At 41.8% G+C, this 27,836-nt stretch overlaps 1 protein-coding gene across 1 annotated transcript in view; it reads left to right on the plus strand.

Annotated features, from left to right (window-relative positions):
- The window catches only part of LOC146630308 (protein kinase C beta type-like), a 43,379-nt gene extending 16,278 nt beyond the window's left edge, over positions 1-27,101 (plus strand). The window contains exons 3-17 of the mRNA XM_085356841.1: positions 15,329-15,411; positions 16,537-16,648; positions 19,674-19,802; positions 20,172-20,328; positions 20,641-20,775; positions 20,918-21,014; positions 21,130-21,273; positions 21,376-21,549; positions 21,741-21,832; positions 25,168-25,230; positions 25,332-25,470; positions 25,562-25,642; positions 25,758-25,865; positions 26,332-26,472; positions 26,909-27,101. Coding sequence (XP_085212967.1) covers positions 15,329-15,411; positions 16,537-16,648; positions 19,674-19,802; positions 20,172-20,328; positions 20,641-20,775; positions 20,918-21,014; positions 21,130-21,273; positions 21,376-21,549; positions 21,741-21,832; positions 25,168-25,230; positions 25,332-25,470; positions 25,562-25,642; positions 25,758-25,865; positions 26,332-26,472; positions 26,909-27,061 — 1,808 coding nt within the window. The 3' untranslated portion in view covers positions 27,062-27,101. The remainder of the gene's footprint in view (positions 1-15,328; positions 15,412-16,536; positions 16,649-19,673; positions 19,803-20,171; positions 20,329-20,640; positions 20,776-20,917; positions 21,015-21,129; positions 21,274-21,375; positions 21,550-21,740; positions 21,833-25,167; positions 25,231-25,331; positions 25,471-25,561; positions 25,643-25,757; positions 25,866-26,331; positions 26,473-26,908) is intronic.
- Positions 27,102-27,836: the final 735 nt, after the last annotated feature.

The raw sequence follows: 27,836 nt of genomic DNA on the forward strand, positions 1-27,836 counted from the left end.
CTAGTGTCTCCTCCACTGTATCCTGGTTGTACTTCATTGTGCTTTTTTGTTTCCTGCTTTAAGTAGTGAAACAAGTTACTCGTTGCCACTTTTACTGGAAAGTGATCATCGGAGGCGAGTGCGGGTCTGGCGGTCAGAAGTGGCTTGTCTTGTTGTTGTACACAATATAAATGTTGCTATAGCAATGATATCATAATATTAAATGACACTTGAACTATAAAGATGACAGCTTATGTATTTATTTTTATAATGTGAAAATGTATACCGGTATTATTGTGGACAAACGACACAGCCCTGCTAGTCTTAAGCCGCTGATTGAAAGCTGCATTAGTGATACTGTGGCTGTGAAAACAAACAGTCCTGTGCTGATCCCAAGGTGATGCAAACAGACTCTGTAATGACCCAAATAAACCAGAGTATTTACTCTCATGCAAAATATGTCCGACCTGAGCAGGGCCTAACGGAGAGTATCATAACAGCTTGCACTGAGTTTCCTCTTACTACTTCAACTTGTCCACAAAAGAAACACCTCATTTTTTTTTTCTTCCTTTCCGTTCTCACCTCAAAATACGTCATTATCTCCTGCAGTTCCTGCGATGTCTGAGATGACCTTAGTGCTGCGGCTGTAAAACAAGACACTGCTCGACCTGATTAAAGTTTTTGGACCAGAGTGTCTCTGTGCAGGGTCGCTCTCAGTTTCTTAGACCCAGTGGACCTGTGACTTTGATGACTGCTACTATCTGCTAGAAAAGAACAACACATGCAAATCATACTGGCATTTTGACCTTTACTGCAAAGTCACCTATGTAGACAGGACAGATGGGGCGAGAGTCGGGGTCCAATGTGATGTAAAACACTGAACTGAAACAGAAAGATGGCATGTGATGTAATCATCCATCCTCCCATGCTCTTAGCTGCTTATCCAATTCAGGGCGATGGGGAGGAGTGTAGCCTATCCCAGCTGATGGTGATCAAGAGGCTGGATTAGGACTGGGCGATGTATCGAGTTTTTAAATATATCGCTATATTTTTATAAGAGATATGAGATGTGACAATATCGTTTATATCGATATAGTCCACGTTAGGGCTGGGCTATATCATACCGTTCACGGGATGATATAGCCCATACGGTACCGTGAACATACCGTGAGCCCAATGTTGGGCAACGATAAGAAAATGAAATATTGCGATAGAATATGGGTAAAACGCCCATGTGCAGTGCCTTTGTTTTGGAAAAAAGCGGAAAAAGCAATGAGAAGGGCGAAACAGTACACAGTATTCAGAAGGGATAGAATTGGAACAAGAGGAGGAGGAATACTTGTGTATGTAAAAAAAACACCTGGATTGCTCTTTACGTAGTTCACCAATAGATGTCGAAATAGAACATATTTCTATTAAAATCACTCTTTCCCCAGAAATGTCATTTACGTTGATCTGTTTATATCGCCCTCCTTCCGCAAAGAATATTTTTAATGAACAACTACAGATATTACTTAAATATCATGCTATAAATAATAAGTCTAATGAAATAATTGTAATGGGAGATTTTAATGTCAACTGGGACTGTGAAAAGGACAGAAAAACACTCAAGGACATAATTGAGACTTTGAACTTTACTCAACACATTGAACAACCCACAAGAATAACAAGACACTCTAAAACTAAAATAGATCTGGTTTTCAGTAATAAGCCCGAGCGAATTATTAAATCTTATAATTTTATCACTGGTATTTCAGACCACAATTTTATATTATTTTCTAGAAAATTTATAAAATCACGGGTTAAGAATGACTTTCAAAGTTCATCTAATAGGAGATCCTTTTATGAATTCATACCAAGAAGTCAGCGACAAAATGTAGCAGAAGCATTAGCATCAGTTAACTGGGAGCCTTTATTGTGTAGTGATGATCCACAATTCTGCAGCAGTCACTTCACTGACATTAAGGATGTTATATCAACATACTCCATTAGAGGTCGACAAAAAATAAAGACAACATCTAATTTGCCCTGGTTAAACAAAGAGTGCAAGAATTTAATGAAAACAAGAGATCAATTACTAAAGCAGTTCCTGAAAACAGGTCTAACTCTGGATAGACAGAGGTTTACTTCAATGCGGAACAAAGTAACAAGAAGTTCGAGACAGGCCAAAGCAAAATTTTTTATAAATATAATTGAAAGAGCCAAAGGTAATGGTAAAATTATCTGGCAACACTTAAATTACTAGGCCGTCATTCAAACAAAAGTAAAAATACAATTGATCTTTGTGTAAATAACTCTATTGTTAGAGAGCCTCTATCTATTGCTAGTAACTTAAACCCTTTCTTTATTTCATCTGTTAAGGAGATCAGTCAGAGCTTTGACTCAGTCGTATGCTCTGATAGTGTGAATGATGCTGTCAAAATTTGTTCACCATCACTCATATTTCAGACACTGAAGTTGCTAAACTAATTACAGGTTTAAAACAATCAAAAGCACTTGATGTATATGGTATTAACACAAATTTCCTAAAGGAACATATGGATTTGCTTGTACGTCCAACAACTCATGTTTTGAATATGTCATTCGAACATTCCATTGTTCCAACAGATTTGAAAATTTGCTGCAGTTACACCAATTTTCAAAGCAGGTGTGAAGACTGACATGGCTAATTATCGCCCCATAAGCATACTCCCGGTCGTATCTAAAATAGCTGAGAAGTGGGTGGTTAAACTCCTCACTGCTCACCTAGAAAACACCCAACCCTCATTACATCCATTGCAGTTTGGCTTTCGGGCACATCACTCCACAGATACTGCCCTGTGTATGCTAGTGGAGAACTTGAGGAGCTTGCTGGACAAGAGTCCCTGTGTTGGAGCTGTATTTTTAGATCTGAAGGCTTTCGACTCTGTAAACCATCAGATATTGTTGTCCAGATTGACTCAGTTTAATATCTCCAGTCGGGCTCTTCAGTGGTTTGCCTCATATCTCTCACACAGGAAACAGTGCGTGTTGTTGGATGGGGTTAAATCTCCATATTTAGACTGTGATACAGGGGTTCCTCAAGGATCTGTTCTTGGGCCCTTATTGTTCTCTCTCTTTTTATCAATAACTTACCTGAAGTCTGTCCAAATATATTTGCTCAAATGTATGCAGATGATGCAGTTATATATACGCAAGCTGTTACGTCCCCCCCACCATGGCGGAGGCAAAGGTAGGAAGGAGACAGCAACACTGGACAACCACAATCAATGAAGGAGGAAGACCACAGAACAGTTAAGTATCAGGCAGGATTTATTGGGTGCTTGCCTGGATAGTCAAATTTAACAACAGTAAAGAGGTGGGGGAGGAGGACTGGGCGGTTGATCCAAATCAAAGAAAGTAATAAAACAAAAAGAGGTCAGTAGCTTCCAGGGCCTAGCCTAACTGAAAGAAAAATGCAAAACAAAAGGCCTACCTAGCTACTCGATAAAAGTCAGTGAAAACATACAAGGGTGGCATCAACCGCATAACCTAGTGTGACTAACAGAGTAAAATCTACAACCAGTGTATAGGGTACCCCGGCTTACCTGTCCAGCCTCCCACCACACACAACATAAAGATGCCTGTTCGCAAATGTTTGTCAAAGCAGAAGCCAGCAGCCACCAGCTGGCCAGGGAGCGGCTCATTTGTAGTGTTCCTTGGAGTGTGATTGGCCAACTGAGCCCAGACCAGCCAATAGACACCTGCCAATCAACTTCGAACTGGCCTGACGCCTGAAAGATAAACAGAACACAAAACAGAGCACAAAAGCAAAGCCACACCCCTTGGCACGTAACACAAGCAAATAGTGTCCAGCAGGTGGCAAAAGATCTTACAGCTGCTTTAGCATTAATGCATAGCTGGCTGGAGGACTCATGCCTAATGTTGAACACCTCAAAAACTGTCTGTATGTATTTTTCAAAACGCCCCTTAAACTTGAAGCAGTCAAACATATTCCTGGATGGAGCAGAGCTTGAATTAGCTCCAGAATTTAAATATCTTGGGGTCATTCTAGACCCAACATTATCCTTCAAGAGTCACATAAATAAGAGTCACTTCCCACCACCACTGTGTCATGTGTTAAAAAAACATAAATTACTGAACTTCAATAACTTAGTGAAACTTAAAAGAGTGTGTTTAATATATAAAGTCTTACACCCCCTTGCTCCACCACCACTAAAGCAGTTCATTAGGCATAAAGAAAGCTCAGACAGGACAACTCAAGCTACAACCCGAGGAGACTTGTTTATACCCCACAGACGGACAGTGGGCAGAACGTCCTCTCTGTTAAGGGTGGCCATCTGTGGAACAGTCTTCCTCAACTCATTAGAGAATGCTCTACACTCAATTTGTTTAAGGCAAAGGTTAAAAACTGGTTATGGACAAATCAAGTGTGTGATCATGTATGAGTTGTATAGTTTTAATGTTTTATTTGGGAACAGAATGGTGTGTATGTGTAAGTTTGGTGATGGAGTTTTTATTATGAATGAATGATGAATTTTTATGAATTATTATTTCTATTTTTTTTTTTTATGTTTAATGACAACAGATGGAAATTAGCCTTTGGCTATAATCTGGCATGTTTACATTCATGTACTTTTTTTTTTTTTTTTTTTTTTTACATTTATGGTTTGTAAATTGAATTGGTTTGTAAAAATGCTGCAACTTCAGTGGTGTGGAACTGGTTTAGCTTTCGTCTGTCAGATACACAACAAAACACTGTTTTTGATGGAGCATGCTAGTGGGCTGTCGTTATTACCGTGTTGTTTGGAAAATACGGCACACTTAAAATCAATCCTTTGATTTTTCTGAAAATCGACAGTGCCCCTTATAATCCCGTGTGCCTTATGTATGAATTCTGGTTGTGTTTACTGACCTCGAAACGAGTTTATGTCGTACATGGCGAAAATCTGTCAAATGTTTTAGTGTGACTTTCGTAAGCTACAAACCCGCACCGCTTGATGGATTGTCGGAGCATTACAGCTATCGTAGGCAGGCGCCTCGCGGAGTGATACGTACTGTGCTTCAACATAATATTACCGTATTGTGTGTGTATAACCTCTTTTTAAGTTTTGTGGATATTATACACGGTTATGCTGAGGATATGTCGGCCAATTTCCACTGGAAATGCCTTTTGTTGTTGTTCACTTGTTTAAGTGAAAATACATTGATGTTTTTTTTTTTGTTTTTTTGCACTAATAAAGTTGAGGAGTTGTAAAGTATTTTGTCTAGTGTCAATTATATCATCAGTTATATCGTTATTGCAAATTTTCAAATGTATATTGTGATAAATATTTTTTGTCATATCGCCCTGCTCTAGTCTACGTTACGTTATAACTATACTTGTGGAGCCGCAAGTTTGCCTCTCTTTCGTCCACTTTTGTCTCTACGCTGCGATACTCTGCCTCGCCTCTCCTTCACTGAACACAACTCCCCCCCCCAATCACTTCACCTGCATGCAACGGCAAGATGGATACGGCAGCTATCAGAGAGGAGCTGGTCGGTAAAAAGAAAACAATTGGAGATTACTATTTAAGTGCTGCATTAACGGGGCAAATCTCTGTTACCGCGGATCGCCCCGTGCGTGAGGCTGGACGGCGTCAATGCGTTAACGAGCTAACCGCGCTGACGCCTAAAATCCTTTCATTTTCCCAAAAATCGACAGTGAGCCTTATGTATGAATTCTGGTTGTGCTTACTGACCGCGAACCGATTTTATGTGGTACACAGTGCTCAGAAAACTTTCAAAAAATGTTTTGGTACGACTTTGGTAAGCTACGGAGCCGCACCGCTTGATGGATTGTTGGAGCATTACAGCTACCGAGGAGCCTCGCGGAGTGATACGTACTCTGCTTCAACGTAATATTACCGTACTGTGTGTGTATAAGGACCATAAATGGCACCTGTTACGAAGCAGATTTCAAACTCCAGGCTGTCAGTCAGGCAGTAGGACTTGGGAACAGAGCAGCTGTGAAATCTGTCTTTGTTATTATGCTCAGCGTCTTTTAGTTTACATTTTGACTACACAATTGTGAGCTTTTTATTATGCACAAAAACAACATTGTTTTATATTACTTGGGGAGCATTATTATTTAATAAATGCTGATAATTTATTTCTGAGTAATTTTTTCTTGTACATCTGCGCTGTATGTTAATAACTTCTTACTTTATGGCTTTAAAAAATATCGAGATATAGATCGTTTATCGCCATCCAGCTAAAGAATATCGAGATATGAATTTTGGGTCATATCGCCCAGTCCTAGGCAGGTCATCGGCGTCATCAATCTCATACATGGATTAAACTCCATAAAAGTTGGCGCCTTAAACCCACAATAATGAAAATTGTGTGGTGCTAATGGAACAGGTGGAGCACAGTTAATCTCATTCACATACACTGATGAATGATTTTTTCCTACTCTAATCAATGAAGTATGTGTAGACGGATATTAGTGGAACAGGTGAAATGGTATTAAGTCATGGCCCCACACACAAACAAAAAATCCAAATATTTCCAACTCCCAACCACAAATTAAGGAGATCATAACTTTATTTCTGGACACAGCTTCAGCCAGAGTCTTTAGAGAGCCATCGAGGAGCACAGCATTATCTTTATGCTTCATTTTATTCATGCAAGTTAAGGCCTGAAGGATGATTATGAGTGTCCCCGTCTGTGCTTTGTGTACTGGTAATCATCCAAGATGGAGGAATTTCCCGGCGCTCCTCCTGTTGATGAGAAACTGGCAGTCCTTCGCAGGAATCTTTTTTGGATCGACTCTGGTTCGCTGCCGATGCCGTCAGTCAGATAAAATTGGGCGGCGTGTGTAGACTCGACTCTAGGGCTCAGCCTGGTTGCTAAGCAACAGAGCAAAGACCCCTTCGCCAGGTCACTAAGCCTGTCTTTCAGTAGTGTGTACCTTTTTGTGTGTGTGCGTACAGATGTGTGTGAGTGACAGTGCAGATTTATGAACAAAAGCCTCTAAAGTGCAGCTGCATTCTTCGCTGTTTTCTGCCGCTCCAGTTCTCTGTTTCTGTCTTTCTGACATGCTGCAAACACACAAATGAATTTCCACCCCCTCACATTGCCTCAAACCCAGCTGTGCCCCCATCCCTTCCTGCCCACACGCACACATTTGTGCTCCTATCGTTGCGAGGACCCTCGTTGGCATAACACATTCCCCGACCCCTTTACTCTAACCCCAACTGTCACAGCCGAATGCCTAACCCCGGCTATCAAACCCCAGAGGTAAAACTAATTTTAACGCGGACCCTGAAACGACCTCTAAACTGTCAAACAGCTGTTCGATCAGAGCGGGCTAGGTTTCCGAAAAAGTGTCCTCACTCCAGAGATCTAAAACTCAAATTGGTCCACACAGACGTGCAACCCCACATCTTCCGCTTCTTCACTCGTTTTTCTTTTTTTTTTTTTTGTCTATCCTGTCTCGCCGCCTTCTATTTTTTCCCCTCTCGTGGTCTCATTTGCATTGTGCAGGGCAACAGAAGGGCCGTCTTCATCCCATCCCTATTACTGTTGTGTCTGTGGTGTCTGTTTGATTTAAAATCGGACTGATGTGGCCCAGCCTCACTCCTGCTCTAATGAAACGCTCACACGGACACACGGCCTTGAGCACTCTGTTGCTTAACTGCTAGAAACCCGTGGAAAGTGCCTCCAGTTGCCGCTGTGCCTCATTCAAATGTAATGAGAAGGTGAATAATTAAGATTAAAGCACAGCGTAATGTCACCCTGCATTTGTGTGTCTGTGTGTGTGTCTGTTTTAGGAACTGGCTCTTGTTGCAGTGAGGTAATATTTTCATGGTCATGATCGTTAGAGCCATTGTCATGCCAGATTTCAGTTTTTAGATAACACTGTGAGCCATTTCAAAGTGGAAGTGGGTGGTGCAAGATTTTTTGTTTTTGTTTAAAATACCGTGCTGATGATGAGACTAAACTGTTCCACTCTCTCTGTCGGTTGTTTACTTCATCCGTGGAAAGTGATTGCTCTTTACTTGCGTCTGAGAATGAGACAAAAACGTGGATGTTTCTTTTTCTGAGCTTTAGTTTGGCTTTAGTTTTTTTTCTTAAATCTTTTTTGAATCAGTGGTTGATTTAAAAAACCTACTGACCTGAGATTAATTAGATCTGTGCTGGCATTCAAAAACAGATTGAAAACCTTCTGGTCCACACAGGCCTACACCCAGTACCTGTGTGTGTGTGTGTGTGTGTGTGTGTGTGTGTGTGGTTTGCCACTTGACACCTGTTGATTGCTATTTCTGTCCTAGCACAACCCAGAAACTATCAAGTAAATTAGATAAATGTAAGATAAGACTTCTCTTTTTTTCTTGCTTCAAAGTGGACTTGAATTAGCGATCTGCTCCCCAAGCCTTGCTCCTCAGTTTTGGTTGACGGCGATTGGTTTGCGTTCATCATTACTATAAATAACAATGTAGAATCTGCTTTTATTTATTTTTTAGTCAAATTATCAGCATGTTTGTTGTGTTTGTTTTTTGTGCTTTTAAACAAATACTGTGTTCTAAATTTGCACATAATGTTGAAAAAGAGGCAACATGCAGCTAGCTTACCCAGTGTTGGTTCATGGAGATGGAAATTTGTGAGACCCAGGGAGACTTACAGTGTCGGGTTTCTGTTAGGGATGCACCAATATAGTTTTTTTCCCCCTGTTGCAATCCAGTACCTATACCTTAACTGTGGGTATCTGCCACAGTATATATAATTAACAAACTGCAATCTCCACTGTGAGGAAGATGGCGCCGGTGAGGTCGGCTGCCGTCACGACTGCTCCGACCACTTTTTCTTTGTCTTTGTTTTTTAAGTTAGTTTTCAGCGTTTCTAAATCGGCAAAATCATCACCATTGGGTACATTAGGTATGACAGTGACACTCTTGTTTCTCTTGGTATACAATGTACTCACAATTCGAAGTTTTTAACTCCGGATCCGAGCTGGCCGAGTGAGATCTCGAGGGAGAACAAAGGGAAGCAGCGGCGGCCTAGAGGGAAGCGAGCCGGCGTCAGGAACAGGCTGAGAGCTCGTGCACACCGCACACCTCTGCCTAGCATCCTGCTCGCCAACGTCCAGTCACTGGAGAACAAGCTTGACGACCTCAGGGCCAGGATAAAGTTCCAGAGAGACATTCGGGACTGCAATCTCCTCTGCTTCACCGAGACATGGCTGAACCCAGCGGTGCCGGACCACGCCATCCAGCCGGCCGAGTTCTTCTCGGTTCACCGCATGGACAGGACACGGGACTCGGGGAAGTCAAGGGGAGGCGGCGTGTGTTTAATGGTGAACAACAACTGGTGCAACAGTGCGAACGTTGTTCCTCTCACACGCTCCTGCACACCAAATCTGGAACTACTGTCCATCATGTGTCGTCCTTTTTATCTACCTCGGGAATTTACATCGGTCATTGTAAGTGCCGTTTATATTCCACCACAAGCGGACACGGTCACCGCCTTATGCGAGCTGCATGAGGCACTCACACAGCACCAGACACAACACCGGGACGCTGCGCTTATTGTGACGGGGGACTTTAATAGCGCCAACCTCAAACGCGCAGCGCCGAACTTTTATCAACACATCACCTGCCCCACCAGGGGTGAAAGGACACTGGACCACTGCTACACTACGGTCAAGGACGGCTACAAGGCACAATCCCGCCCCCCCGTTTGGCAAATCTGATCACGCCGCCATCTTCCTCATGCCAAAATACAAACAAAGGCTGAAACAGGAAGTTCCGGTTCAGAGGAAGGTCGCGCGCTGGACGGATCAATCGGTGGCCGCGTTACAGGACGCACTCGATGACGCAGACTGGGGCATGTTCAGAAACAGCTCCGACGATGACGTCAACGTGTTTACGGAAGCAGTTGTGGGATTCATCGGGAAACTAGCGGATGATACCGTGGAGACAAAGACTATCACAACGTTTCCCAACCAGAAGCCGTGGGTGGATAAAACCATCCGCGACGCTCTGAGATCCCGCACCGCTGTCTACAACACGGGACTCATGACGGGGGACATGGACCCGTACAAAGCCGCGTCATATAACGTGCGGCGGGCGGTGAAAGAGGCGAAGCAGCGCTACGGGAGGAAACTAGAGTCACAACTCCAACAGAGTGACTCTAGGAGCCTGTGGCGGGGACTAAGGACAATAACGGACTATAAAGCACCAACAACCGGTATGACGAACGCGGCCGTGACTCTGGCAGACGAGCTGAACACTTTCTATGCTCGCTTCGAGGCTGCAGCTAAGGTCTCCAACAATGCTAGTGTTAGCAGCGCTAACGGCTGCAGACAGGAAGATACTGCCAGCACCGGAAACGTGCTCGTCATCTCCGAGCATGAAGTAAGGAGAGCCTTCAAGAGAGTGAACACCAGGAAAGCAGCAGGACCAGACGGCATCCCAGGTCGTATCCTAAGAGACTGCGCATACCAGCTAGCTCCTGTGTTCACTGAGATATTCAACATCTCTTTATCTCAGTCGGTGATCCCCACATGCTTCAAAGAGTCCATCATTGTTCCTGTCCCGAAGAAACCCCACCCTGCTTCTCTCAATGACTATCGCCCTGTAGCCCTCACCTCAGTAGTGATGAAGTGCTTTGAACACCTGGTCAGAGACTTCATCATTTCTTCACTACCAGACACACTGGACCCACTACAGTTCGCTTACCGTCCAAATCGTTCCACAGACGATGCCATCTCTCATCTCCTCCACACATCACTCACTCACTTGGACACTAGAAGGGGGAATTATGTTAAAATGCTCTTCATAGACTACAGCTCTGCATTTAACACCATAATTCCCTCCACACTCACCACCAAGCTGGAGCATCTGGGACTCAGCTCATCTATGTGTCAGTGGATCTCCAACTTCCTAACTGGCAGACCACAGGCAGTAAGGATGGGCGGACATGTCTCAGCCTCCACCACTCTCAGCACTGGAGCCCCCCAGGGGTGTGTTCTGAGCCCCCTGCTGTACTCTTTGTACACATATGACTGTGTGGCCACTACCAGCTCCACCACCATCATCAAGTTTGCTGACGACACCGTCGTGGTGGGCCTGATCTCTGATAACAACGAGACGGCCTACCTGAAGGAGATTAGGAATCTGGAGAACTGGTGCCAGAGGAACAACCTCCTTCTAAACGTCAGTAAGACAAAGGAGCTGATAGTGGACTTCAGCACTAAGCAGGAGAGGAACTACCAGACCCCCGTCATCAACGAGTGCCCAGTGGAGAGAGTGGACAGCTTCAAATACCTCGGAGTTCACATCACACAGGACCTGTCATGGTCCTGTCACATCAACACCGTGGTGAAAAAGGCCCGACAGCGTCTCTACCACCTCAGACGCTTGAGAGACTTCCAACTGCCCTCCAAGGTGCTCAGGAACTTTTACTCGTGCACCATAGAGAGCATCCTGGCGGGAAACATCTTAACCTGGTTCGGGAACAGCACCATGCAGGACAGACGAGCTCTACAGAGGGTTGTGCGGTCAGCTGAGCGCACCATCCGCTCCGAGCTCCCTGACCTGCACTCAATCTACAGCAGGCGGTGCTGGACCAAGGCCAGGAAGATCGTGAAGGACCTCAGCCATCCCAACAACAGACTGTTCTCTCTGTTGAGGTCAGGAAAGCGATTCCGCTCCCTGAAGACCAACACAGAGAGACTGAGGAGGAGCTTCTCCCCGCAGGCGATACGGTCTCTCAATCACACCACCACACAGTCCTGACCCACACATATGGTTCTTACACACACACTGGACTTTCTGGACTTTGTTTTTGCACAACACTGGTCACTATATTCTTCATTTCCGGTTAATACTTGTACAGCTGCTGTTATTGTGTATATATTTATTTATATTTAGATTCCTTCATACATTCTTATATAGTTCTATATTGTGTATTGTGTATTTTGTTGTACAGTTATTTTATTTTCAACTTTAATTTATATATTTATCTTTATCTTATTCTTCCCAGTTAAATTTACCCTTCATTCTAATTTGTGTTGTACAGTTATTTCATTTTTAACCTTAATTTATATTTTATTCCTTCCTAGTTAAATTTACCCTTTTTAATTTTTCATATTTATTTCCTATCTTATTCATAGCCTTTTCCTTTTTTGTTTTCTTTAGGTCACGAGCAGTTGTCCAAGCATTTCACTACATATCGTACTGTGTATGACTGTGTACGTGACAAATAAAAATTTGAATTTGAATTTGATTTGAATTTGAGACTGGGAATCTTTCTTTTATACATAAGGCAACATCAGGATTTATGTAAGCAACTTTTCTTTGTAAATGAAAAAAAAATGTTAGAGATGAATGGATAAATATGAACACCCAGTTGTTGGTATTAGTGTGCAATTGAAGCGTTCTAGTGTTACTCTTCATTTTATTTGGACTAGCTTAATTCAAGTCATAGCTGCGTTCAAATACAGATACAGAAGTTTTTCTTTCTCCTTTTTCCTCCTAAAACACGTCGTGTATATAAAGTTGACGTATAAAATGAAATTGAATCGAGCGGAGGACGACATGTTATGTTAAAATAAGTATAATAAAAGCTTCCCAACAGCAAGCGTTTAACCTAACCAACGTCCAAAGTAGTGTTTCTCTCCCTGAAAATTTTGAGAGTGAGCGTCAGAAACAGAGAGAAATCTTAAGAATGACTTTGAGCACTAGTAGACTAACAATAACTACTGATGTGGCAACATGCAATACCTCCCTCTGCTGCCTCCTCTGTTTCATTTGCACTGCTGCTAGCTTCTGCTGGCAAATGACGAAGTCAACGAAACAACATAGAACTGAACTGAATGGATATGAGCGTGTGTTGACTCGCTGTCACTCATATTTGTGGCGATATTGTACCAACAGGGATACCAAATATAGAACACAAAAATTAACTTGAGAATAGTTTTTTTAATAAGCAAATAACTAAATTCAAACTGAAAAAACAAAACAAAACAAATTTGAGCAGCTAGGTCCAGAGCAAATGTAGATATTCCCAGCGCTGCAGAGTTGGTAAATTGGCAGACATTTTTCTCTCGAGTAGATACACTAATAGTTATTTTAAAAGATATTGATAGAGTTTTAAGTACTGACTGAACTTCTTTAACTGAATAAAAGTGAAAAAGCACAGGTGCTGAAACGAACTTAAAGTATAAAAATGAAAAGCAGCTCTTTCAGGGATATTTTTTTCTAGCTCGTCCTTTAACTTTAGCTTCTTTACTCTGGGTTGTTTTTTTTGTTTTTTTGCCTCCTCAACTTGACTTCTTTTACATCAGCAATAAGCACATTGTGCTATTATTCCTTATCTTTAGGTTGAAATTGGCCTGCTTTAGGGAAGATGTGCAGTGACATGAAACAACTTCCCACAAACACGTTATAAATGAAGGATCTTATTTTGAAAATCCAAGTAGTAGAAAGCAGAGATGTTTGTGTTAAAGTCAAAAGCGGTCAGAAAAGTAAATATTCAGATAAACTGCAGATACCTCAAAATTGCTCACTTCCACTTCCAAATCTACCCAACAAAAATTCCCATCCCACTCCAACCCCCAAGAGGAGCAAGAAGGTCGTCACAATGCTAGAATTTCAAACTCAATACCATTTTACGGATACAATAACACATGGAAAGAATGACAAAGGATAAATAAAGATAAAACAATATTGGTTGGATTAAATGTATTGACTTTCAGCCCTGTTTATTTCCTGTGCTTCTGGTAACTTGACCCCATATTTCGTTGCTGATCAGATAGATTTATTAAGGTAGGCTGCCACCGTTTCTGTCTAGCTGCTGGTAGACTTTTTGTTGCTTCAGTCTGGTACTTTAAGAGAAATGTAACTCACTTTGGACACAAATAATTGTGTTATCCGTAACAAAATGATAACAGACGGCTAATGCAGCTATTAATACTAGCAGTTAATATTAATAGCTGTTTAATACTTGAGCTTTCTTGACCTCACAGATCGGGATGTCTGAAGATGCTTCAACAGCAGTTCAGCTGCTAGTGAGGGGAGGGGCTGTGTGACGTTTGTGTGTCAGCTGGCTGAGGTGATGACAGTACTGTTGGTACCAGTTCTGCTGCAAGTGAATATTTAATCTGATGGTAATTTCTATTATAAGTTAGTGCAGATTTTGTGGACAATCCTACTCGGTGCATATACCAGCTTTAATTTTAAAATGCTTTCAGTGTTTTGAAATCTAAAGGTAAAAAAAAAAAAAAAATAAAAAAAATAAAAAAAAAAAAAAAATGACAAAGGATGAACTGAAGCTCTGCCATCACGTAATGTCGCATACTGCTGTTTCTGATGTCATTTAAAAAGAAAAAAAAAAAAAAAAAAAGAAATCTAAAGGTACCATCAGTCCCAGTTCTGGTGACATCCCTATCCATAACTTTATAACATAAACTGAAGGAGAGATTTGTTCTTGTAAACCGATGTTTAAAATGACATTTTTGTCTGTGTTCCTCGTCATTTGCTCCCAACTCAACCAGCTTCTGGATGTTAATTGATAGCTCTCTTTTTTTTGGTCTATATAAGACTAATAGGGTGTTCAACTGAGCCACAGTCTTAAATAGTATAATGTTGGGGTGTTCATTTAAATAAGCATGCTGTACAGTAACAAAGTATTTCTGCTTTTCCCGCCAACAAGATTCAGATGGTGAACTAAACGTCGTCGGGTTGGACTGTTTGTTTGACTATAAGTTTGTGATGGGTACTTTCTGATATTTTAATGACTGAGAAAATAACCAGCTTTGTTACAAAAATTCACATTTTGTTCTATGATTATCTTTAAATAAGACACAAATTCTTGTATTGCGTTACCCGGCAATGAGTGAAGATCAGAAGATCTTAAGCACTTTTTGTCTTTCTAGTTTCCCTCTAACAGGATTTATTTCCTACTATCTGCCATGTGCTATATAAGGATGCAAGTATGAACTGTTTATTTCAGTCGCTACACTGAATAATTTCAAGCAGCAAGCAGGAACAAGCAGTCAAATCACCAGCTATACTGCCTGCTGCCATTTGAAGCTTCTAACATGGGAAGTTTCCTGTGGCAGCTTTAATGTTACTGGGCGTGATTATTAGACTTCCCACCATGCTGTGGTTAAATTTAAAATCATCTAAACTGAAGCAAAGACTAACTATAGATGTTGGAAGCAAGAAAGAAATGCATGTGAACTGCTGAAATACGAGGAGCTTTTTTTGCAGTGACTAATGCCACATAATTGACATATTGATTTATCTCAGTGTTGTTATTGTGTCGCCTTATTTGGCACCGCAAAGAAGCCCGAGCTGATTTTCACTTTTTTCCCTCTCCCCAGTGTGCTGTTTTGTGGTCCATAAGCGCTGTCATGAATTTGTCACCTTCTCCTGTCCGGGGGCCGACAAAGGACCTGCCTCCGATGTAAGTATAAAGAAAGTAAACACCCACACTTGTGCACGAATAAAACATCTACACAGCTTGATTATTCGATCCTTTACTCCTTATTTTTAGTCAGACCTGAAAGCAAAGGTCAGACACACACACCTCTGTTCGTGCACAGGTGTGTGTGTGTGTGTGTGTGTGTGTGTGTTCGATAAACAGCACATTAGCAAAACAAAACCCAGTGCTGACCATGCTCATTTTATTAATAACCATTATTCAACAGCAGAACAGCTTCATGCATTAAAAAATATTTAACCTGAACAGACAGACACACACACACTTACACACACACACACACACACACACACACACACACACACACACACACACACACACACACACACAGCCCTAACCTCCTAGCCTTACTCCTGCTGACATGTCAGCCACAAATCACATTCAGACACGTCAGTATAGGAGAATGTGCTGGCTGGCTGCATCAGGTTAATGACCCAATATCTCACTCTCTTTCACTCACGCACGCACGCACGCACGCACACACACACAATTTGTGGGTTTGAATTAATGTTAAATTCATGTCACTGATGTTTATTAAGCTCAAACTCCGCTCTTTGTTTTTGTTATATCACCAGTGCTGTTGTTACCTATTTTTGTGCATCCTCCAAATTCACTCAGTTTTCCATCTCTATCTCTTGGTCTCTCATGCTCACATTAGTTCTTTTGTTTTCCCGTAAAATATTTAAACATTTAAAGGCTTTACTCTGGAGAAAATCAGTACTGTAAGTCATCTACTTATGGCTAATCCCTGCCATGGGGAGTGGAGATCATATGATTTTTTTGCGCCGTGATATATCGCATGGTTTAAAATGATTCATCATCAGTCACTGACTGAAATGTTCTGCTGTCCATATACTTTATTTTTGCATCCATGTGGGTTTGCAAATTAAACACATTATGATTAAGAACCTGTTAGAGGAAATTGAGAACCCCTTTTCTTGTAATTTAGCTGAGTCCAGGCTTTAAATGGCGACTAACAGGACAACTGAGAACACCTAACCTTGCAGCTTTAAATCTTTTAACAACCCGAAACAGTCTGAGTTATTTGAATATAATTGTACTCAAGCATCTTCTGTCTCCTCTTTACAGGATCCTCGTAGTAAACACAAGTTTAGGGTCCACACTTACTCAAGCCCCACCTTCTGTGACCACTGTGGCTCCCTCCTGTACGGGCTGATACACCAGGGAATGAAATGTGACCGTAAGTACACGAATATCTGCCTGTGTTTCAGAAAGGAAGCCTTGTGCTTTAGAAGCTTGCATTTTACGCTCTTTTTAAACCTTGCTAGTACTGAGATGGACCCCCATTTCCCTTTATAGGTGCCTTAATTCTTTGTGGCACAGGTGCTGGAAACATTTCTCAGAGATACTGGTCAATAATGACATGAGAGTATTGATGCTCATCTACCGAGCATCTGAATAACGCAGCAGAAATCAGGGCTCATCCGACCAGACAACATTTATTTTCTGATTTTCTCTTGTCTTATTTTGGTGAACCCGTGTTAGCTATAGCCGTGGTTTTCTGTACTTAACTCATAAATGTCCTCTGGTGTGGTCTTCTGCTGCTGCAGCCAATCTGCTTCAATGTGAGGCTCTTCTGCAGAGATGCTCTTCTGTATACCTTGAATGTAACAAGTGGGGATTTGAGTAACTGTTGCCTTCCTCTCAGCTCAAAGCAGTCTGGCCATTCTCTCAGAGCTCAACAAGGCATTTTCACCCAGACAACTTCCGCTTACTGGATATTTTTTCTCATTTTTTTGACTATGTGGGAAAATCCCAGCATATCAGCAGTTTCTAAAACACTCACACCAGTCAGTTTTGCACCAACAACCCTGCCTCATTGAGAAACATTTAAATTTTGTTTCTTCCTCATTTTTGGCTTGAACTTAAGCAGACCGTGTAGACCATGTCTGCATGCCTAAGAGCACTGATTTGCTGCCATGTGATTGGGTGATTCGATACTTGTATGGAAGTAGACTACGTTTAGAAAATGAAATCTGGTTGTTTCTCACATTTACGAGATGGTGTAAAAAAAAAGAAAGAAAGAGGAAGACTTGAGGAATTGGCCACAAGTTTCAGGTTTTTGAGATTTCTTCACTTCTGTAGTAAAAAAAAAAAGGCAAATTCAGTGTGTTCAGTTTTTCACAATGTAGATGAGCACGGGCGAAAAAACTAATGCTGTTGCAGCATAGAGTGCAGCACAGGATACTCGGGCAAAGATCAACATTTCTGTCATCTAGAAGCTTTTCATTTGACAATAAAAGTTTATGCTGAAACTGATGTTCGTTAGATTATATCTGATCTGATATCAGATTTATCAGTTCTTTTCCTGTCCTGATCAGTTTTACTACTACAGAAGCTTCACTCTGTCGTTAATGCTTTACAGCATTAATGACACACATATTGCTACAGCTAAAGTTAAAGCTTCCACTGCTGAACACTGACTGCAGTTTGCATGAATACTTCACAATAATCAAGCTGCTCATAATATTTTCCCCCCTCCATTTCTTTAGTTGTGTCACAAACTGTTTGTGTTGGCACGAAGAGGAAGTAGGTTACCTCTCTGCAATGCTATACTCAGGCCAGCATTATTTAGTGGGCAGATGTTTCCTCATTGTGCTTTGACTTTGCATCATGAAAATACTAGAGTACCTTATTTGACATAATTTACAAGCGGGTTTGGTTATTTATTAATCCATAGAAACACTCGAGTTGTTCATTAATTGTAAATGTATAATTATCATACAGAAGATGAGACTTATTTCTGTAAGTGTTGGCAGACAAGCGCAAGTAGTCTTCAAGGTTTACACTCGTTAATGGATTAATGGTTCTCATGGGTGTGTTTAGTGCCTGTTGGAGATAATACATTGAAATCCACGGTCACAGAAACATTATTGTTACTGGAAAAGAAAACCTACAGAGAGCAAGAGATTAACTTCTCACTCTCCACCTTCAGAACCTCAACACCACCCACTGATTCAACAGAGTGGAGCAAAATGTGGTACATCAGAAATGTCTGCCATCTAGTGGACGTACTGAGAAATGACCATGGGTTATTAAACTTGTCTGTGTTCTTGCATTGATCAAATTGTTTCCCACTTACTAGTCTGTAAAATAATGAGTTTTGCTTAAACTGTGTTCTACTCTCACTGTCCAGATTTAATGTTTAGCTGTGCCTTTTATTACCGAAGACAAATTTTTAAACTGTTCTGACCAACCTGTATATACAACACATAGCTTTAGTGTTGGTGCTCTTCGGCCCTCAGGCATTTTCTCTGGGCCAAGGTTCATTTAAAATGGACTGAGGAAAGTGGAAAACTGTTCTGTGGTCAGACGAATCGAAGTCTGAAATTTATTTTGGAAAACGTGGACGCCACATCCTGCAGACCATCCGGCTTGTCATCAGTGCTCAGTTCAAAAAGCCTGCATCTCTAATTGTATTGGAGTGCATTACTGTTTATGGAATTTGGCAGCTGGCACAACTAGAAAGGCAACATCAGATGACATCTTCTACAGGTGAGGCCCTGCATATTTCACCAAGACAATGCTAAACCTCATATTACAGAGCTCCATAGCAGAGGAGCCCAGGTGCTAAACTTGCCTCCCTCCAGTTCACCAACTGAAAGGATTTGGAGAATCCTCTGATCTCAGATGTTTGCAGACTTGCTGTTGCTACAGTGGTAGACATGCCCCTGTATTGAGAAGTGCTGCTCCTATCAAATTCATAATGAGCCAGTATATTTTTCTTAAAATGGTACATTTGATGTTTTTCTGTGTTCTACTATGAATAAAGTATGGATTTATGGATTTGATGGATGGATCTGGTTTTATTTACATACGTCAGGGACTATAGGATGGTTTTGGGGGTTGGGTGAGGTCACATCTCTGGTTGCTCTGACCTAACGAGTATGGGTGATATTTGGTCTGGTGTCCGGGATCTGAGAGTTCAATAGTTTTCATTACTTTAAGTACCCAGCATGTTTTTACTTATTATCTAACTGTCTCCAAATTTACCTCTTTGTTTTTTTTGATTAATTTTTTAAGCCCCCTGTGTCTGTTAGGGTGCAGCCCTAAATCTCTTTTAATCTGGCAATAAGGCACTGAAAGCCTTCCGGTAATTACTTTGGGGGGGTTTAGGGCACAGACTGTCACATGTTAGACAGACTGTGATGATTGTGATTCATAACCAACCTGCACAATTTTCCTGTCTCTCTCTCTCTGTTCAGACTGTATGATGAACATCCACAAGCGATGTGTCGCCAACGTCCCGAGCCTGTGCGGGACGGATCACACGGAAAGGCGAGGACGCATCCACATCTCTGCGCAGATCACTGACGACACTCTCACCGTCACCAGTGAGTGCTCCCACACACACGAGCGCACTGAGTGCATCTCAAAGCTCTCTGCCAGCCTAAGACTAAAACCGGAAAGTCCATTAGTTGATCAATGATCCAACGATTGACCCACATTGCCACTGGGACATGCACCCACGTGCCAGCGCTCCCTTTCAGACAGCTGTGGATTGATTATGGAACAGAAACTAAACTGTTGTTAAGTGTTGTCTAATGTGGCCAGAGTTATTTAGGGCAGGCTGAAGCTTTAGACATGGATGGGTTGCGCTAACACTTTGGGAAAGGACAAATTGCGGACAGTCTAAAAGTGTGTTTTATCCTGGGATCTTCTGGCACTTATTTGTATTTATGTCCTCAACCCCCCCCCCACAGTCAAAGAGGCTAAGAACCTGGTGCCTATGGATCCCAACGGCCTGTCAGACCCCTACGTCAAGCTCAAGCTGATTCCCGATCCCAAGAGTGAGAGCAAGCAGAAGACAAAGACCATCAAATGCTCCCTCAACCCCACGTGGAACGAGACCTTCACTTTGTGAGACACCTTTTTGTTGAACATAACTTGCCTTTTGATTAAAGTTACTCACTTGGCCTCATTTTGAGTCGCATATGCGCAAACCTAACTGGAGCTCGTGCAAGTGACCCAGTCCTCTCTCCTCCTCCTGTTTGTGCTCGTTTTTCGAGCTATTCTCGGGTAGGAAAGGTATGAAAAACTGTGATTTGCTGCATTGTTTTTAAGTTTGTACAGAGAGAGATGAGAGGACTGTGATCTCAGGTTTTCATTTTTAGCTATATTAGGAACGCACTTTATCTTCCGTTTCACTGTCCTCCATTTTTTTCCTTTTAGCAACCTCAAAGAAACTGACAAGGACCGCCGTCTGTCAGTAGAGGTCTGGGACTGGGATTTGACCAGCAGGAATGACTTCATGGGATCACTGTCCTTTGGGATCTCAGAGCTACAGAAACAAGGGATAGATGGATGGTGAGAAAATTACACAGGTGTAACTAGAAATGATACAGGCAGGACGTGCAGGGGTGTGAATGTTTAGGAGGCTTTGTTGTCATAGTCTGGTGATAATCCTGGATTTTGTCTGGCAATGCTCTGCTTTCATTCTGGGGTTTAGGTTTAAGATGCTGTCCCAGGAGGAAGGAGAATACTTTAATGTTCCTGTCCAGCCAGATGGAGAGGACGGTAATGAGGAGCTACGGCAAAAGTTTGAGGTAAGACTCACAGAAATCGACGAGAATGACGACTGGTTTAATTTGTGCTCTTGCCTATTTCTTGTTCTCTAATAAACTACTTCTTCCCCCTTCCCCATTTTAATTCTCTCTCTAGAGAGCGAGAGTGGGTCCAGGGAAGCCCACTGACTCCTCTTCTTCCTCCTCGGTGTGCAAGTACGACAGCAACGGCAATCAGGACCGCGTCAAGCTCTCAGATTTCAACTTCATCATGGTTCTGGGCAAGGGCAGCTTCGGCAAGGTGGGGCACGCGTCAGTAGAAATGTGATGTTTCTGATGTAAACATGGCATGAATGAAATCTCTTTAAAACTCACTGATTTCCTTTGGTTGACTCCCTCAAAGGTGATGCTGGCTGAGAGGAAAGGCACAGATGAGTTGTACGCCATCAAAATCCTGAAAAAAGACGTGGTGATCCAAGATGATGACGTGGAGTGCACCATGGTGGAGAAGAGAGTCCTCGCCCTGTCAGGAAAACCACCTTTCCTCACTCAGCTGCACTCATGCTTCCAAACCATGGTGAGACAGCTTGAAGCAAGACCAGCTTCTTATCTTTTATAATGTTATCAGAGTGCTTTCCATGGCTTGTTTGCTTTGGTCTGTTTACTGTGTAAATTTGAACTGTGTAATTATCAGCCTGTCAGTAAACTGTGATTCTGAATAATTTATTCCTCTCTTCTGGTCTCCTGCTTCTTCTTTATTGCTCCTAGGACCGATTGTATTTTGTCATGGAGTATATTAATGGAGGAGACCTTATGTACCATATCCAACAGGTCGGCAAGTTTAAGGAGCCTCATGCTGTGTGAGTGCATGCACACACACACACACACACACACACACACACACACACACACACACACACACACACACACACACACACACACAGACAGTGAGTTTGATCAAATCTAGAAGAGAATCAAGCATTTCGATGCTCTTAAACAATCCCCCACTTAAGAAACTCAATGGTGATTAACAAAACAGAATTTGGCATCCAGACTTTCCTTAACTAATAAGTTTAGTTTCACATCAAAGTTGATGTGCCACCATTATTATCTTGTTTTTGCTTCTCCTCGTCTGTTCTTGCTTTCTTACTTATAAGCAGTGTTGGGTAAGTTACTTTAAATTAGTAACTTAGTTACATTACTAGTTTCTTCTATCAAAAGTAACTCAGTTACTTCAAGTTACTCGTTACTTTCAGAGTAACTAGTTACTAGGGAAAGTAACTTTGATTTAACTCAGAATTCTCTTGTTAATGTGTTGCTTCCGTAACTGGATACCCAGCAAGATTGCCAGTCTTCTAGCTTGCTTACTTGCCACAAGTGCACTGTGCCACCTACCAATAGAAAGGAAAAAATAATGTGCACATTTCCACGAGAGAAATCCCACGCCTGATTCTATCCTATCCTCGCTTTTTACATCCAACACAAAAACTGCAGTCGTGGTGCTTTCGATTGTACTCAGAACTCGGAAATTCTGCCTTCCGAATAGGAAGATGTAGGTAACACCAGACTGCAGATGAGCTGCATACAGGGCTGGACTGGGACAAAAAAATCGTCCCGGGCATTTTGACTAGAGGCCGGCCCACCATTATAGGAAAAATCATAAAGCCTTTGAATGAAAATAAACACTGTTGTGACAGTGATGTACACTGTTCTGATGGTATATATGTATCAATCTATCAATCGTTTGTTGTAAGACTCAGATAATTATTTTTTTTAAAAGTGAGACATTTTAAATGAGAATAAGAAAGTATTTCCTTGTGCCCCCCTCTCCCTTTTAATGCCCTACATGGACCCCTGGCAACACTTTACTAGATCCGCCCCTGCACAGTTACCAGCTTTCAGCTACTTAGAAAAGGATCCTGGTGTTATTTGTCTCTCAGAAACAGTTCATAACTTCCCTTCAACTCACTCATGTGACCTAAAAGGTAAACCTGTTTCTCCATCACAGCTCTGATGATTCAGTAAGGACGTCTCCTGGTTTCATCTTCATGTTTCCCTCTCACCACATAACCAAACCGATATCATGACCAGCAGCTTTTACAGCTGTGGCTCCAGCAAACATCAGCTGATACTAGAAAGTAATATTAAATAAATTCTAACAACAGCTGATCAAGCTTAAAAGTGCTGCTGTTGTTTAGCGCGACATCCGCTGGTTTCCTCTTTCTGGCGCAAAGTGGGCGATAAACAAACAAGAGAGAAAAGCCGATCAGCTGATCATTGATCAGTTTCATGATTGAAGTAGAAACAGGAGAGGGAGGGTGAGAGGATGAGAGAAGAAGAGGCAGCTGTGCAGCGTAAACACAGAATAACTCCAGCTTTGTGTCTTTTTCATTGTAGCTGAAGTCCGGGACAAACTGTTCCTTTTCACCTCAATAAGAAACGCGTAATATTTTCTCTGAATACCAGACGATTCCGTTTTTTACAGGACGGTTGGCAACTCTAATAATTAACCTTATGAACAAAATAAAGTTCAACATCAGTAACATAGCACCCACCCAGCTGTATAGAAACTCCGTCATGCTAGCTAGCACGCAGTACGAAAAATTCAGCATAACAAAAATAAACTCCACCTAAACTTGGTTCATATCTGACCCAGATGGACTGCAGGTCATAACTTCTTACCTGAAGTTCAGTTCAACTGACACTCACAGACCAGCGGCCACTTCGGGTCTCTCCTCTTGCCTCCCTTTTCCTTCATCCACCTGCTGGCCTCCACCACTTGCTAATGTTATTGAATCTGTGGAAGCTCCGCGATAGCCACCACAGGAAGTAACGAATAACGAGCCTATCTAAATCCCAGTAACGAGTAACGCGTTCCCGGTCTTGGCATAATAACTAGTTACTGTGCTCTTACCACAATAATAACGTAGTTACTGTAACGCGTTACTTAATAACGCGTTAGTCCCAACACTGCTTATAAGTGATGCAACAATACTCCAGATCTCCAAATCGCACTTCAGGACTAAGATAACTTTGCATATTCACAATTCCAAAATAATCCTTTTTTATACATTACTGGATCTTGGTGCAGCTCGTCAGTTAATTCACTGTCTCAAACGAGCAGTCTTGGCTCCCCTCTTCCTTCCATTAAGTCAGCCACACTTTGATTGGCTCCATCTTGCAAACAGAATGTTTGAACAGCTGTGTTCCTGTGATGACCTCATTAAACATATCTGTTCTCATTGACTCAGTGTTTAGTCTGAAAGAAGAGCTTTTGACTTACATTGAGTGAGATAAAAAATTGCCATTTTATCTTCATATATAGCTGGAGAAAAAAGAAATTCGACCCCCCTTGTTCACTTATAAAAGAAATGAACAGTCTTTATTTTTATGGTAGTTTCATTTTATTTCCCGTACTGCATGATTGAGGAAAAAAATGAAAAGTGTAATATGTGCCCAATAAACATAACAGCTCAGGGAATCTTAGGGACTAACTACCGCCGCTCCACTTGGCTCATTAACGTAAGCAATATGTGCACGTGGCTAATTAGCATGACATTACATAATGCAAGTTAACAGAGCTATTTCTCAGCCTGTATCTACACACATGGTGTTTACACAAGCACAATCAAAACATGCCCTTAATAGGAAATGTTTAAACAGATGGCGAGTTAAACTGTGTATTCCACCTCAAAGCTTTGCTAACATAGCTCCGGTGTTAGCTACAGGGATGAAGCAGCACCTACCTTTTTCTGCCACTGTTGTCACATAATCCTTAACTGTCTGTATTTACATTCATGCACTCAGCAGCTGGTCTTCACATAATGCTGGCATCTTTGTTGAAGACAAAGGTCAAGATAAACCTTTACCAGATGACAGGTTAACAGGTACTTCCTGTTTTAACACTTGCGCAGATCCGTGTATGAGGAGAGACGAGTTCCTTTGCAGTAAAAGCTCTGCAGCTCAGAAAGGTTATACATTACTTAAAGTGGCAGCCAAAACTGTTATAAAATGAACTTTTTATGCATTTTGTGCGTTATACTTACAAATGTTGATGTTTTTGTCATTCGTGGTGCTTAAAAAAATGAAAATGCATGAGGCACACTTTAACCTCTCTGAAGGGCTTCAATAGGAGATATCAGAGCATCACCAAACGCACCTTTCAGTTAAAGACGGATGTTTGCCTCTGTTTTAGGTTCTATGCTGCTGAGATTGCCATCGGCCTGTTCTTCCTTCATTCCAAGGGCATTGTGTATCGGTGAGATGGTTTTTGAATCAGCTCGGCTACTCGCGTGTAGTTTCCGGTCCCTTTTAGTTTACAGATGTGAGTAACATCTGTGCGTTTGGATGTTTTTGCAGGGATCTGAAGCTGGACAATGTGATGCTGGACTCTGAGGGCCATATAAAGATTGCAGATTTTGGAATGTGTAAAGAAAACATGCTTGATGGCATTACCACAAAGACTTTTTGTGGAACTCCAGACTACATCGCTCCAGAGGTGTGTTTTACGGGTTAGCCACTGTCTAGTTGTCGATTGGTTTATTTTAATCTTTCAGACATTGATTGCAACCCTATTCTTTCTCTTGCAGATCATAGCCTATCAGCCTTATGGGAAGTCTGTGGACTGGTGGGCTTTTGGAGTCCTGCTTTATGAAATGCTTGCTGGACAGGTTTGTATTCATCTACTGCTTACCCTCTTAAATTATTATTATTATTATTATTATTATTGTTATTATTTTACCAAAACAACAACTAAAAAAAGGGTCTGCATTTGTGCCTCTCTAGCCGCCTTTCGATGGTGAAGATGAAGATGAGCTTTTCCAGTCCATCATGGAGCATCACGTCTCATACCCTAAATCCATGTCCAAAGAAGCAGTTGCTATCTGCAAGGGGGTAAGAAAACATGCTTGTATGCGCATACATGCAGGGTAACTCCTAATGTGGCCCCTGAAACCTCTGCTTGTTTTTCACTCTGAGCACTGGAGGGTTCGTCATATTATAAAGGCTGCTGCGTGTTAGTGCGCACCCTCCAGCAGTGAGGCTGAACTGCCTCTTAACAGCTCGTGGCAGCAAACGATGATTGTACTTGTTTATTTGCCCTCCACACCTCCTCATCTGTGATATCTTTTTATTTGTTTACTAATGCGTTAAATAGTTACAGTACACATTAATAAAGATCACTGTTTTTCATCTCATTAATAATATTTTGCATGACATAATGACTTTGCATTGCTGTTTTTAATTTAAAAATGCTGCCTTTATGTAATGCATACATGCTACAGATTGATTATGGGTCCGTTTTAAAAAGACTAAACGAATACGACTCATCTTGCATTGTATGTCTTTGTGTAATCTCTAGCTGATGACCAAACACCCGGCTAAGCGTCTGGGCTGCGGCCCAGAAGGTGAGAGAGACATCAAGGAGCACGCCTTCTTCCGCTACATAGACTGGGAAAAACTGGAGAATAAGGAAGTCCAGCCGCCTTTCAAACCGAAAGCTGTGAGTATATGACACGCTGACTCACTTCAGCTGTTCACTTTATCAGCCTTCACTAAATGCCTTAGAAATCTTTGCACAGTAGTTAAGAAAATGCCACAGTTTGCTCAAACCTTTAAGGTAAGTTATCAGGATTAGTTTGTTCATCCTTCAAACCCAACCATCACCTGCCGTTGGTCACTGCACTCACCAATGCAGAGCTGATTTATTTATTTATGTGAGTGTAGTCACCAATGATGAAGGCAGATGTCACCTGGCTCACGTATGGACCAATGGAAATCCACAGTTTCGGCTGTGAATGATTTTATTGGTTGATGCCATATTTTAGTTGTATTTCTCTTTTTTCTCTTTGTTGCTTGTTGTCCTTTTTTTCCTGTCATCCTTCATCAAACTCACTGCATCCCCCCCCCCCATCTCTCTCCTCTCCTCTCCATGGCAGTGTGGGCGTGATGCGGAGAACTTTGACCGCTTTTTCACACGCCATCCCCCAGAGCTGACCCCCCCAGATCAGGACGTTATAGTCAACCTGGACCAGCAAGAATTCCAAGGCTTCTCATTTGTTAACCCTGAGTACTCCTACACAGATCACTGACCATGCCGCATATTACTGGTCTGCATTAGTATCTCTTGCACCACACATACTGTACAAAAAAATAAATAAATCACAATTTCATATTGTATTTGGAAGGGTGAAAGAAATCACTCAACATTTTGGAAAATGTGTCTTTTCCTTTTAACTCATCACAATTTGATAGCAAATAATATCACTCTAGTGTTAATGTACGTGGCGTTGTAGCTAGGTAGGGATTAAGCCTCAGTCACACACTTCCCAACCCCCTGGCAACGTGAAATGTGTGTTCTCTGACTGGTTGGACTGGTTGCTGGCTGTTGCTAGGTAAAAGTGTTGCACAGAGGTTGCTGCACCCAAAACCTGCATGCTATTTCTACGTGGAAGATGCCAAATATTTTCTATAGTTACTCTCCAAATTTTAGTGAAACTTAAAAAAAGACAGTTTGCATTCAAAGGAAAAGTCATGCTTTTTAAAATATTTTGGTTGCAGCAGTAAGACACAACTTTTTGCATTTTGCAAGTACTGTGAATCTTTTCAGACAAATCTGCGTGTTCCATATAAGCTAACTGCATGAAGGTTTTCAGCCCACAGCCCTCTTTGTGACCAATTTCACCTAGCAACAGCCAGCAACTTCTTACCATCTGGTCACAGAATACATGCTTTTCCTTAGCATCAGGTGGTTACCAGGGGTTACTGACCAGCAGTTAGCATTAAGTTTGGAAGCACCTAGAAATAGCTAGCCTGGCTCTTTCTAATCTCAACAATAAGGTAACCAGAAGTAAAGCAGATTAACAT

This window comes from Diplotaxodon limnothrissa, linkage group LG6 (genome assembly GCF_057381915.1).
Source record: "Diplotaxodon limnothrissa isolate DT_005_m linkage group LG6, D_limnothrissa_male_GT1.1, whole genome shotgun sequence".
NCBI lineage: Eukaryota > Metazoa > Chordata > Actinopteri > Cichliformes > Cichlidae > Diplotaxodon > Diplotaxodon limnothrissa.